The sequence below is a fragment of the Phacochoerus africanus genome, chromosome 7 (assembly GCF_016906955.1).
Source record: "Phacochoerus africanus isolate WHEZ1 chromosome 7, ROS_Pafr_v1, whole genome shotgun sequence".
Taxonomy (NCBI): Eukaryota; Metazoa; Chordata; class Mammalia; order Artiodactyla; family Suidae; genus Phacochoerus; species Phacochoerus africanus.
In genome coordinates this window covers 50,216,869-50,230,289 of record NC_062550.1, presented here as the reverse complement: position 1 = coordinate 50,230,289, position 13,421 = coordinate 50,216,869, and the positions used below count along the sequence as shown (strand labels likewise).

Genomic DNA, 13,421 nt, shown 5'->3' with positions numbered 1-13,421 from the left:
TGAGGTTGCGGGTTCGATCCCTGGCCTTGCTCAGTGGGTTAAGGATCCGGCGTTGCCGTGAGCTATGGTGTAGGTCGCAGATGCGGCTCAGATCCCACGTTGCTGTGGCTCTGGCGTAGGCCAGTGGCTACAGCTCCAATTCGACCCCTAGCCTGGGAACCTCCATATGCCGTGGGAGTGTCCCAGGAAAATGGCAAAAAAGACAAAATAAATAAATAAATAAATAAATAAATAAATAAATAAAATAAAAAAAGTATTTCTAAATAGTAGTATTGGTTGGTGAAATTTGGTTTTCCCCCTTTCTTTCCCCCCCCCCATATTTTCTATAAATACCCATACTTTTAATAATTAGATGGGGAAAATAAAAATATAGGTGAACAAATATATTTCTAAGATTTGAGTATACGTAATTAATCTTTCATTCTATGTTGCTATTTAGCTGACATTTTTATTGATTGATTGATTGATTGTCTTTTTAGGGCTACACCTGTGGCATATGGAGGTTTCCAGACTAGGGGTTGAATCGGAGCTGTTGCCGCCGGCCTACACCAGAGCCACAGCAACGTCAGATCTGAGCCATGTCTGTGACCTACACCACCTCTCAAGGCAATGCTGATCCTTAACCCACTGAGCGAGGTCACAGATCGAACATGCGTCCTCATGGATACTAGTCAGATTCGTTTCCACTGAGCCATAATGGGAACTCCTTGCTGACATTTTTAAAATGTCAAAGTAGAAAGCCATTTAAAAATGTGTAATATGAATAAAAAGTAAAATTAACATTTCAAATAGATGCCTTATTGCATTTTATGTCTTAGGTAAACTGTTGATTGAAGAGAACCAGTGCATTTCTTCCATGGTTTCGAGTCATCTGAACCCATGGACTAAGCCAACAGCTATTGGATCCTTCAGGCCGCATGTGACAGAGTTTCCAAGAAAACGAAAAGGGAGTGATTCAGACCCATCTCAGTAAGTGAGTTTGTTCCTCTAACACCATGAAATCTTCAACTCTAGGGAAAAAAGAAAAAGATTATTTTTTTTTACGCCTGTAAAAACAAAACCTTTAGTTTCTTTTTATTACTTGTTTTTTTAATTGAAGTATAGTTGATTTATAATGTTGTGTTTATGGTGTATAGCAAAGTGATTCATATATAAACTAAAAACTTAAAAATATAGGTGAACAAATTCTTTTTCATATTCTTTTCTATGATGGCTTATCCCAGGATATTGAAATAGTTCCCTTTGCTATAAGTAGGACCTTGCTGTTTATCCATCCTGTATATAATAGTTAGCATCTGCTAATCCCAAACTCTCAGTCCTTCCCTTCCCCCTTCTCCTCCCACTTGGCAACCACAAGTCTATTCTCTCTGCCTGTGAGTCTGTTTCTGTTTTGTAGATAAGTTTATTTGTGTCATAAGTTATATAATATCATATTTTGATAAATATTTGTTATATAATATCATATTTTATGATATTATGATGTTATACTTATATGATATATAAGTTATATAATATGATATACTTGTTATATATGTTATACTTATGTTATATGATACTTATCATACAATATGATGTTATATGATATATAAGTTATATAATATGATATTTTGCTTTTTCTGTCTGACTTATTTCACTTAGTATGATAATTCCTAGGTCCATCCATGTAGCTGCAAATGGCATTATTTCATTCATTTTTATGGCTGTGTAATATTCCATTCTATATTTATACCACATCTTCTTTAGAAAAGGATTACTTTTTAAATCATTAGTTTTAATTACAAGGTAATGCATGCAGAAGTTCTCAGGCCAGGGATCGAACCCATGCCACAGCAGTAATCCAAGCCACAGCAGTGACAATGCTGGATCCTTACCTATTGAGCCATCAGGAAACTCCCTGGACATTTTTAAACAATGAAGAATGTATGAGAAGATTCACCCTTTCTGCAGCACTGTTAGCACTGTTGGTTTTGAATGGAGAACTCATTCTTTAAAAGGATCACTGATGAAAATTCTCTGGAATGTAGTCATTAAACATTTATTGAGTACCTACTATGTGACACCCAGTAGACCAGGAGGGAGACATACAGGTAAGACACAAGAAACTTGTACAAATAGGAAAAATACAAATAGCTATTATACATCATGATGACTGCTGTAAAGGGGACCCTAGGTATTAATGGCAACAAGGGAAGTTGGGGATTTAAAGAATACTGGTATCAGAAGTGAAGGACAGCCTTCCTTCCTGGAGATGTTGACTTAAGCTAAGTTTTAAATGAAGAATGGAAATGAGCCATTCAGAACAGAAGAAGGTATTTTAGGCAGAAGACACAGCTGCGCAAAAGCACAGAGTACGAAGCAAGCTCATCGCTGATCAGGAAACCACCAGCAGTTGTTACGGTAGAGCAGAGGCTGCATCAGGGGGTGGGTGAGCTGTGAGACTTGAGGGATAAACATGGACCATGCCATGAAAGTCTACTGAACTAATTAATCCAAAAATTATCTTGAACGAAATAAGGAACGTGAAAGCATGTTAAGCCGTGAAAAGAACTTGGTCAGATAACATTTTGTCCCTTTCTCTCTCTTCTCCTTCTGGCACCCCTATGATATGGAAGTTGGTGTGTTTAACGTTGTCCCAGAGTTCTCTGAGACTCTCTTCATTTGTTTTCAATCTTTTTTCTCTTTTCTGTTCCACATCCATGATTTCCACTGGTCTGTCCTCCACCTAGCTTATTTGTTCTTCTGCCTCCTGTATTCTGCTGTTGGTTGCTTCTAATGAATTTTTTATTTCAGTTATTGTATTTTGCATCTCTTCTTGCTTAAGTTTTATATCTTGTATTTCTTTGCTCAGTGTTTCCTGTGAACTATCAATCTTTGCCTCCAGTTTTTTCCCAATGTCTTGCATCATCTTCAGCATCAACAGTCTCAAGTCTTTCTTGGAAGCTGATTATCTCCTGATCACTTAGCTGTTTTTCTGGGTTTTTTTCTTTCTTGCTTATCTGAATTATAGTTCTCTGTCTTTTCATTTGTATAGGTTTTTGGTGTGGTGACCTTTTTAGAGATAATAGACTTGTAGCCTCTCTTACTTCTGATGTCTGCTCCCCTTGTGGCTGAAGTTGGTATGGGGGCTTACTGTAGGCTTCCTGATGGGCGGGACTGGTGCCTGTCCACTTGTAGATGGGGCTGATTCATATCCCTCTGGTGGGTGGGGCTTTGTCTCTGGGTGAAATTAGAGGTAGCTGTGTGCCTGGGGGGTCTTTAGGCAGCCTGTTTACTAATGGGTGGGGCTGTTACCCCAACTGGATTGTTGTTTGGCCTGGGGCTTCTCAGGGCTGATGGGTGGGGCCACATTTTCCCACAATGGCCACCTCTGGAGAAAGGCATGCTGATTAATATTCCCAAGAACTTTGCCTCAATGCTCTTCCCCCACAACAAGTCACAGTTGCCCCCTGTTTTCCGAGGAGATCCTCCAAGAACTACAGTCAGGTCCAACTCAGATTCCTATGGAGACTTTGCTTTGCCCTGGGACCCAGTGCACATGAAAGTCTGTGGGCACCTTTCAAGAATGGGGTCTCCATTTCTCCCAATCCCGTGGAGCTCCTGCTCACAAGCCCCACTGCCCTTCAATGCCAGATGCTCTGGAGGCTCTTTCTCCCAATGCCAGATTCCCAGGCATGGGAGTTTGATGTGGGGCTCTGAACTCTCACATCTGTGGGTGAGTCTCTGTGATAGTTACTTTCCAGTCTGTGGAAAGAGGGAGGTATGGGGTTGCTTATATCACATAATCACCCCTACCTCTTGATGTGGCCTCCTCTTTGTCTTCTGGAGTAGGATATCTTTTTGAAAGTTTCTAGTCAATTTGGTTGAAGGTTGCTCAGCATTTGGTTGTAATTTTGTTTTTATGAGAGAAGCTGAGCTCCTGTCCTTCTATTCTGCCATCTTAATCCTGTCTCTGATCAGATAATGTTTTGAAAACTTTCACTTGCCTTTGCACTTAAAAAACTTTGTGTTGTAGTAAAATATATATAACATAAAATTTGCCATTTTAACCACTTTTTTTTTTTTGTCTTTTTAGGGCTGCACTCACGGAACATGCAAATTCCCAGACTAGGGGTCATATCAGAGCTGCAGCTGCCAGCCTAAGCCACAGCCACAGCAACAGGGGATCTGAGCTACGTCTGTGACCTACTTCACAGCTCATGGAAATGCCAGATCCTTAATCCACTGAACAAGGCCAGGGATCAAACCCACATCCTTATGGTTATTAGTTGGGTTCATTACCACTGAGCCATGACAGGAACTCCCTTTTAAGTGCTTTTAAGTGTACAATTCACAATGTTGTATAACCATCACCATTGTCTATCTCTAAAACTTTTTCATCACCCCAGTCAGAAAGGCTGTACCCATTCAATAGTAGTTCTCCATACCTCCCTTTCTCTTAGGCCCTGGTAACCTCTAGCCTACTTTCTAGTTCTCAGAATCTGTCTGTTCTAGATATTTCAAGTAAGTGGGATCATAATATTTGTCCTTTTGTCTCTGACTTATTTCACTTAGTGTAATGTTTTCAAATTTCATTTATGTTATAGCATATATTAGAATCTCCTTTTTTATGGCTGAATAGTATTCTTGTATGTATATACCATATTTTGTTTATGCATTTATTTGTTGATAGACATCTGGGTTTTTCCCACCTTTTGGCTATTGTGAATAATTCTGCTATGAACATTGGTGGTCAAGTATCTGAGCCCTGTTTTCATTTCTTTGGTATATGTACCTGTGAGTAGAATTGCTGGCTCATTTGGTAATTCTGTTTTAGTTTTTGAGGAGCCACCAAACTATTTTCCACAGTAGCTGTACCATTTTACATTCCCACCAGAAATTTTTCCATATCCTTGCTGACACTTATTCTTTTCCATTAAAAAAGAAGAAGAAGGTGGGGTTCTCTTGTGGTGCAGTAGGTTAAAGATCCAGCATTGTCACTGCAGCAGCTTAGGTCACTTCTGTGGTTCAGGTTAAACCCCTGGCTCAGGAACTTCCACATGACACAGGTGTGGCCAAAAAAAAAAAAATAATAATAAATAAATAAATAAATAGATAGATAAATAAATAAATACAGCTATCCTAGTAAGTGTGAAGTGGTACAGATTTATATTTTCAAAGGATCACTCTGGAAACAGCATAGAGGATGGGCTGAAGGAGGAAAATCAGCAGACAGAGAAAATAGCTGAGAGATGATTGTGAGTGACTAGGATTTCTAAGTGTTGGTCCAGGATAGTGGCCAGGGAAGGAAGGACATGGAAAGGGAGGGACATATTATGATACATTTAGAAGTCAGAGGAGTTCCTGTTGTGGCTTAGTGGATCAAGAACCTGATGTCTCTAGGAGGATGCAGGTTCCATCTCGGGTCTCCCTCAGTGGGTTAAGGATCCAGCAAGCTGTGTAGGCTGGCAGCTGCGTCTCTGATCTGACCACTGACCTGAGAACTTCCATATGCCCCAGGTGCAGCCATAAAAAGAAAAAAAATTGGCTGAGATTTCATGCTCATTCATGGAGGAGAGCAGAAATTTAAGATGCATCAGATTTTCTGATATGGACACCTAGATGGGGGATGGTAGTATCTTTCAATGAGACGGAGGCGAGGATGATAAGCTCGGTGAGAATGTGATATTTATGGGATCTTCAAGTAGGTGGTTGGATAGGAGGATCTGGACCTTAAGGCCTGGTCGGGAGATGGAGATTCAGGCACCATTAATGTATGGAGAGCAAGTGCAGTGACCGGCGTGGGTGCAGTTACGGGGGAAGTGTATGCAGAGGGAAGACTAGGGGGCCAAGAGGGGAGGGGAATCCTACCCAGGATGTGAGACCACAGGGCCCTGAGGTGGGAGTGGCATCTCAAAAACCAAAGGAAGAAAGTTTCACAAAGGGAAAGGCATGGAAATAGGCAAATCAGGAGAAAGTTTTGATCATCTTATCTTCCAATTTCACTTGTCTTTGGCTGCTTTAGGAAGAGGGCCGACATCTCATTCAAAACGCAGTGAAAGTAGTGTTGAAGGAGAGCCTGCCCTGTGTTTTGAAAAAAACATGACTGTAATTTTAAGATGCTACACTAAGAAAATACATCTAAGTACTGTGAATGGAAAGCTTATTAAAATCCACAAGCAAAAATATTATGACTCTGGATCAAATGCCAGTAGGGAGAAAAACATACAAAGAGCAAATTTATTAATTTCATGCTGCAAACAAAGAAATGAATTGTCTGATTAACAAGATCATCCTATATCCTCTTCTGCGAAGGACTATTAAATCAAAGTATATTTGGATTGCCTAAGTACAATAGGTTGGGATTTTGCCAAGGAGGCAACGTTAGTGTGTTAATTGGTTAGAACACATATAATCAAAGCAAAAGTATGACTTAAAAGTCAAATTTTACCTTGTGAAATTGAAGCGATGTATATATAATTCCAGACCATTAAGAATAAAATTATTCATTTGTATAATTATTTTCTGTTTTAGTCCTTCAGTATGAAGTCAGGCTGAAAAGGGGAGAAAAAAAAGTCACTTAATCTGACCCTCTCTTTTGCTTCAAAGAAGCTGTTTAATTTCATACCACAGATTGGGCTGACAATGATCAAGGCATAGAGGAAGGCACACCAGCCTACAGAGTGTAAGCCTCACTGGTCTCCTATTAGGTCTGTGAACTTCAGTAGTCATTAAACTTAATGGGCCTCAATTCCTTCATCTGTAAAATGGGGATAGTAATATTCTCAAAAGCTGTGAAAGTATTTTTGATAATGCATCATTAAAGCTATTTATTTAGACAGTGAGAAGGAAAACCTCCTTTGATTAAAGCTTTGATCTTAGTGGTCCTTTTTTACATGGAATATTTGTAAGTATCTTCATATATTTTATTAAATTTTCTATAAACAGCATGTATTATCTTTTTTAAGCAGAAGAATATTATTAAAACCTCATTATTTGAATAAAATAGTTCAATAAGAGGCCCACTTTTTCCAAAGTCTGGAAAATGATCATTGTTGAGTCCTCTAAGAAGAAGATTTGGCAAGATGAGTCGGAAGCCTTAAGATAGTTGTCCAGGAGTTCCCATCTTGGCGCAGTGGTTAACGAATCCGACTAGGAACCATGAGGTCGCGGGTTCGGTCCCTACCCTTGCTCAGTGGGTTAACGATCTGACGTTGCCTTGAGCTGTGGTGTAGGTTGCAGATGCGGCTCAGATCCCGCGTTGCTGTGGCTCTGGCGTAGGCCGGTGGCTACAGCTCCGATTGGACCCTTAGCCTGGGAACCTCCATATGCCGCGGGAGCGGCCCAAGAAATAGCAACAACAACAACAAAAGACAAAAAAAAAAAGACAAAAAAAAATAGTTGTCCATAAATTATATGTCTTAGGGTTTATCCTAGGAGAATAATAAAAAATACATGTAGCACAATAGTATTAGCCATACTATTTATAATATTGAAGAATTAGAATACTGAGATATCTATTAATAGAAAGTTATTAAATAAATTAGAGTATAGTTAATCAATGGGCCACTGTTTAATCACTTCAAATCATGTTCTCCAAGAATATTTGAAGCTAGGGAAAAATATTTATGTTACAGCGTTAAGAGAATAAGATAAAACATGAAAAATTTTATACATGATCTGGATTTTTTTTACTTTATATATGTATAGAACACACAGAAAGATCTACATAAATGCTCTTCCCCTTAACTCCCCCCCCCCCCCCCAACATGGCTAAGTTAAATAGTCAAAGCTATTTTTTGTATGTATCTAGATAATCTAGTTTTAAGAAAGAGATTGGAGGGAGACCACTTAAAATATTAACTGTGTTTATTTCCAGATGAGATTTTGGGTGCTTTACCTTGAATTTTATTTTATTGTATTTTTTTGCTTTTTTTTCAGGGCCTCAGTTGCAGCATATGGAGGTTCCCAGGCTAGGGGTCTAATCAGAGCCACAGCTGCTGGTCTAAGCCACAGCCACAGCAACACAGGATCTGAGCTGCATCTGCGACCTACACCACAGCTCATGGCAAGGCCTTAACCCACTGAGCAAGGCCAGGGATCTAACTGTGTCCTCAAAGATACTAGTCAGATTTGTTTCTGCTGAGTCACAATGGGAACTCCTACCTTGAATTTTTAAAATGCCTTTTGACAAAATGATATGTTTAAAAGTATATTTTTAAAAATATGTATTTCTAAAAACTATTCAGCCTGCGTAGTTTTTTAATGTGAACAGTGTTATATTGCCATCAATGTATTTCATTTTGGTAGTGATTTTTTTTTTACTGTCTTTTTTAGGGCCGAACTAGTGGCATATGGAGTTCCCAGGCTAGGGTTCTAATCAGAGCTACGGCCACCGGCCTACACCACAGCCACAGCAACGCAGGATCTGAGCTACGTCTGCGACCTACACCACAGCTCATGGCAATGCGGATCCTTAACCCGCTGAGTGAGGCCAGGGATCAAACCTGCAACCTCATGGTTCCAAGTCAGATTGGTTTCCACTGTGCCACGATGGGAACTCCCGGTAGTGATTTCTAAATGAATAAACACACATGTGTATGTACATGAATGTGTGTATATAAATATTTATACACATATATACATTTAGTATATTCTGGGGAATATGCTAATGTGAAAATTAGTATTACTGACAAATCATCAGTTTTGAATTTTCAGATATATTTCTTACCATCTAGATGAATTTTCAGGCAAAATAAATTCATTTTGATTAAAGGTCTGAGATTCTTTTTTAAAATTATTATTATTAAAGTATAGTTGATTTACAATGTTTCATCAAGTTCTGTTGTACAACAAAGTAACCCAGTCACACACATTTCCCTGTGCTCTACAGTAGGATCCCATAGCCCATCCATTCCAAACATAACAGTTTGCATGCTCCAAACCCCCACAAATGCCCATTCATCCCACTCCCTCCCCTTTCCCCCTTGGGAACCCCAAGTCTGTTCTTCTTGTCCATGATCTGTTTCTGTTTTTGGTTGGTTTGTTTGTTATTTTTAGATAGGATCATCTGTTCCATATTTTAGATTCTGTAAATTATCATCTGGTATTTGTCTTTTTCTTTCTGGCTTACATAGTATGAGAGTCTCTAGATCCATCCATATTGCTGCAAATGGCATTAATTTGTCTTTTTTATGGCCAAGTAATATTCCATTGTATATATGTACCACATCTTCTTAATCCATTCATCTGTTGATGGACATTTAGGTTGTTTTCATGTCTTGGCTATTGTGAACAGTGCTGCTATGAACATAGGGGTGCATGTATCTTTTTCAATGAAAGTTTTGTCCAGATATATGCCTAGTAGTTGAATTGCTAGATCATATGGTTGCTCTGTATTTAATTTCCTGAGGTACCTCCATACTGTTTTCCATAGTGGTTATGCCAACTTACATTCCCACCAGTAGTGGAAGATAGTATCTTTTTCTCCACACCCTCTCTAGCATTCGTTGTTTGTTGACTTTTTAATGATGGCCATTCCAACTGGTGTGGGGTGGTACCTCACTTTAATTTTGATTTGCATTTCTCTAAAAATTAGTGACATTGAGCATTTTTTCATATGCTTGTGGCCATCCATATGTCTTCTTTGTAGAAATGTCTATTTAAGTATTCTTCCCATTTTTCAAATGGTTTGTTTGGTTTTTTATTACTGAGTTGCATGAGTTTGTATATTTTGGAGCTTAGGCCCTTGTCTGTTGCATCATTGGCAAAGATTTTCTCTCATTGTCTGGGTTGTATTTTCATTTTTTTAATGGTTTCCTTTGCTGAGCAAAAGCTTTTGCATTTGATCAGGTCTCACTGGTTTATTTGATTCTTTATTGTCTTTATTCTAGGAGGTGGATCAAACAAGATGTTGCTGTGATTTATGTCAAAGAGCATTCTGCCTATGTTTTCCTCTAGGACTGTTATCATGTCTGGCCTTATATTTAGGTCTTTAATCCATTTCGAGTTTATTTTTTTATATGGTGTTAGATACTATTCTATTTTCATTCTTTCGCATGTAGCTTTCCAGTTTTCCCAGCACCATTTATTGAAGAGCCTATCTTTCTTCCACAGTATGTTCTGTCCTTCTTTGTTATAGATTAGTTGACTGTAGGTATTTGGGTTTATATCTGGGTTTTCTATCCTGTTCTATTTGTCTATATTTCTGTTTTTGTGCCAGTACCATATGGTTTTGATGAGTGTAGCTTTGTAGTACTGTCTAAAGTCAGGAAGCTTGATTCCCCCATTTTTGTTTTTCTTTTTAAGTGTTGCTTTGGCTATTTGGGTCTCTTGTATTTCCATACAAATTTTAAAATATTGTGGTCTAGTTCTGTGAAGAATGTTTTTGGTAATTTGATAGGGATTGCATTGAATCTGTAGATTGCCTTGGGTTGAAGTTCTTTTAAAAAAATTTTTATTATAGTTTATTTACAATGTTCTGTCAATTTCTGCTGTACAGAAAACTGACCCAGTTATATGCATATATATGCATTCTTTTGCTCATATTATCTTCCATTATTTTCTATCACAAGTGACTGGCTCTAGTTCCCTGGCTATACAGTAGGACCTCATTGCTTATTCACTCCAAATGCAATAGATTGCATCTACTAACCCCAAATTCCCAGTCCATCCCATTCCCCACCCCCACCCTCACCCCCAGCAACCAAGTCTCTTCTTTATATTCATGATTTTATTTCTGTTCAGTAGATAGGTTCATTTGTGCCACATTTTAGATTCCAGATATAAGTGCTTTCTTTCTCTTTCTAACTTATTTCACTTAGCATGAGAGTCTCCAGTTTCATCCATGTTGTTGCAAATGGCAGTATTTTGTTCTTTTTATGGCTGACTAGTGTTCCGTTGTTTGTATGTACCACATCTTCTTAATCCTTTTATCTTTCAATGGACATTTAAGTTGTTTCCATGTCTTGGCTGTTGTGAATAGTGCTGCAATGACTACAGGGGGCACATTTCTGTTTGTTTATTTGTTTGTTTTTGCTTTTTAGGGCTTGGTCTGTGGCATATGGAAGTTCCCAGGCTGGGGGTCAAATTGGAGCTACAGCTCCAATACAGCGCATGCCACAGCTACAACAACTGGGGATCCAAGCCACATCTGCAACCTACACCACAGTTCATGGCAACATGGGATCCTTAACCCACTAAGCAAGGCCAGGGATAGAACCCATATCCTCATGGATACTAGTTGGGTTTTTTACATATGAGCCACAGTGGGAACTCCAGGGTGCATGTCTTTTTGAATGAAAGTTTTGTCTGGATATATGCCCAGGAGCAGGATTGCAGGATCATATGGTAGTTCTGTATTTAGTTTTCTGAGATACCTCCATACTGTTTTCCATAGTGGTTGTACCAATTTATATTCCCACCAGAAGTTTAGGATGGTTCCCTTTTCTTACATCCTCTCCATCTGTTATTTATAGACTTACCTTGTAGTTTTGATTTGCATTTCTATAATTAGTGATGTTGAGCATTTTTTCATGTGCCTGTTGGCTATCCTTATGTCTTCTTTGGGAGTAATGTCTATTTAGGTCTTCTGCCCATTTTTCAATTGGGTTGTTTGTTTTTTTTGCTGTTGAGTTGTAAGACTTGTTTGTATATTTTGGCGATTAAGTCCTTGTCAGTTGCTTTGTTTACAACTATTTCCTCCCATTCTGTAGGTTGTCTTTTTTTTTTATGATTTCCTTTGCTGTGCAAAAGCTTGTGAGTTTGATTAGGTCCCATTTGTTTATTTTTGTTTTTGTTTCTATTGCCTGAGAAAAAAATTTGTATGGTTGATGTCAGAGAATCTTTTGCCTTTGTTCTCTTCTAGCAGTTTTATGGTGTCTTGTCTTATGTTTAAGTCTTTAAGCCATTTGGAGTTTATTTTTGTGCATGGTGTGAGAGTGTGTTCTAGTTTCATTGATTTACATGCAGCTGTTCAGTTTACCCAGCACAACCTGCTGAAGAGAATTTTTCACACTTTATATTCTTGCCTCTTTGTTGAAGATTAATTGACTATAGGTGTCTGGGTTTATTTTTGGGTTCTCTTTTCTCTTTCTATGTCTGTTTTTGTAGCAGTACTACATTGTCTTCATTACTGTAGCTTTGTAATATTGTCTGAAGTCTGGGAGAGTTCTGCTTGTGCCCCACCTCCCCCTAGCCACCACACACACACCCACCGCCCAGGATTGCTTTGGCAATTCTGGGTCTTTTATGGTTCCAGATAAAATTTTGGATTGTTTGTTCTAGTTCTGTGAAAAATGTCATGAGTAATTTGTTGGGGATTGCATTGTGTCTGTGGGTTGCTTTGGGTAGTATGGCCATTTTAACAATATTAATTCTTCCAATCTAGTAGCATAGAATAGTTTTCCATTTCTTTGAATCCTCTTTAATTTCCTTGATTAATGTCTTATAGTTCTCAGCATGTAAGTCTTTCATCTCCTTGGTCAGGTTTATTCCTAGGTATTTAATTTTTAGGGGTGTGATTTTAAAAGTTATTTTTATATTCTTTTTCTAATATTTCATTGTTAGTATACAGAAATGCAACTGATTTGTGAATGTTAATCTTTTATCCTGCTACTTTGCTGATTTTGTTGATCAGTTTGAGTAGTTTCAGTGTGGTGTCCTTAGGGTTTTCTATATATAGTATCATGTCATCTGCATAGAGTGAAAATTTTACCTCTTCTCTTCCAATTTGGATAATTTTTATTTGTTTGTCTAATTGGTATGGCTAAGTTTTCCAATACTGTGTTGAATAAAAGAGCGAGAGTGGGCATCCTTGTCTCATTCCAGATTTTAGTGGGAAGCCTTTCAGTTTCTCTCCATTGAGTATTATATATTATATATACATTTAACATTTATGACAAATGTTAAATGTTTTATTATGTTAAAGTATGTTCCCTCTATACCCACTTTGGTAAAAGTTTTTATCATGAATAGATGTTGGATTTTGTCAAGTGCTTTTTCTGCATCTATTGAGAAGATCATGTGGTTTTTGACTTTTCTTTTGTTAATATGGTGCATGATATTGATTGATTTGCATATGTTGAACCCATCCTTGTGAACTTGGGATGAATTCCACTTGGCCATGGTGTATGATCTTTTTTATGTGTTCTTAAATTCAGTTGGCTAAAATTTTGTGGAGAATATTTGTGTCTATATTCATCAAAGATATTGGCCTATAATTTTCTTTTTCGGTAGTATCTTTGTTTGGATTTGGTATTAAGGTGATGGTAGCTTCCTAGACTGTCTTTGGGATTATTCCTTCTTCAACCATTTGGAAAATTTTAATAAGGATAGGTATAGGTTCTTCTTCATATGTTTGGTAGAATTCACCTGTGAAGCCATATGATCCTGGACTTTTGTTTGTAGGGAATGTTTTTATTACACATTTAATTTCATTTCTAGTG

General features: G+C 38.0%; 1 protein-coding gene across 1 annotated transcript in view; it reads left to right on the top strand.

The window, feature by feature from the left end:
- Nucleotides 1-13,421, top strand: part of BMAL2 (basic helix-loop-helix ARNT like 2) — a 123,172-nt gene that overhangs the window by 37,619 nt on the left and 72,132 nt on the right. The window contains exon 2 of the mRNA XM_047785752.1: nt 793-969. Coding sequence (XP_047641708.1) covers nt 793-969 — 177 coding nt within the window. The remainder of the gene's footprint in view (nt 1-792; nt 970-13,421) is intronic.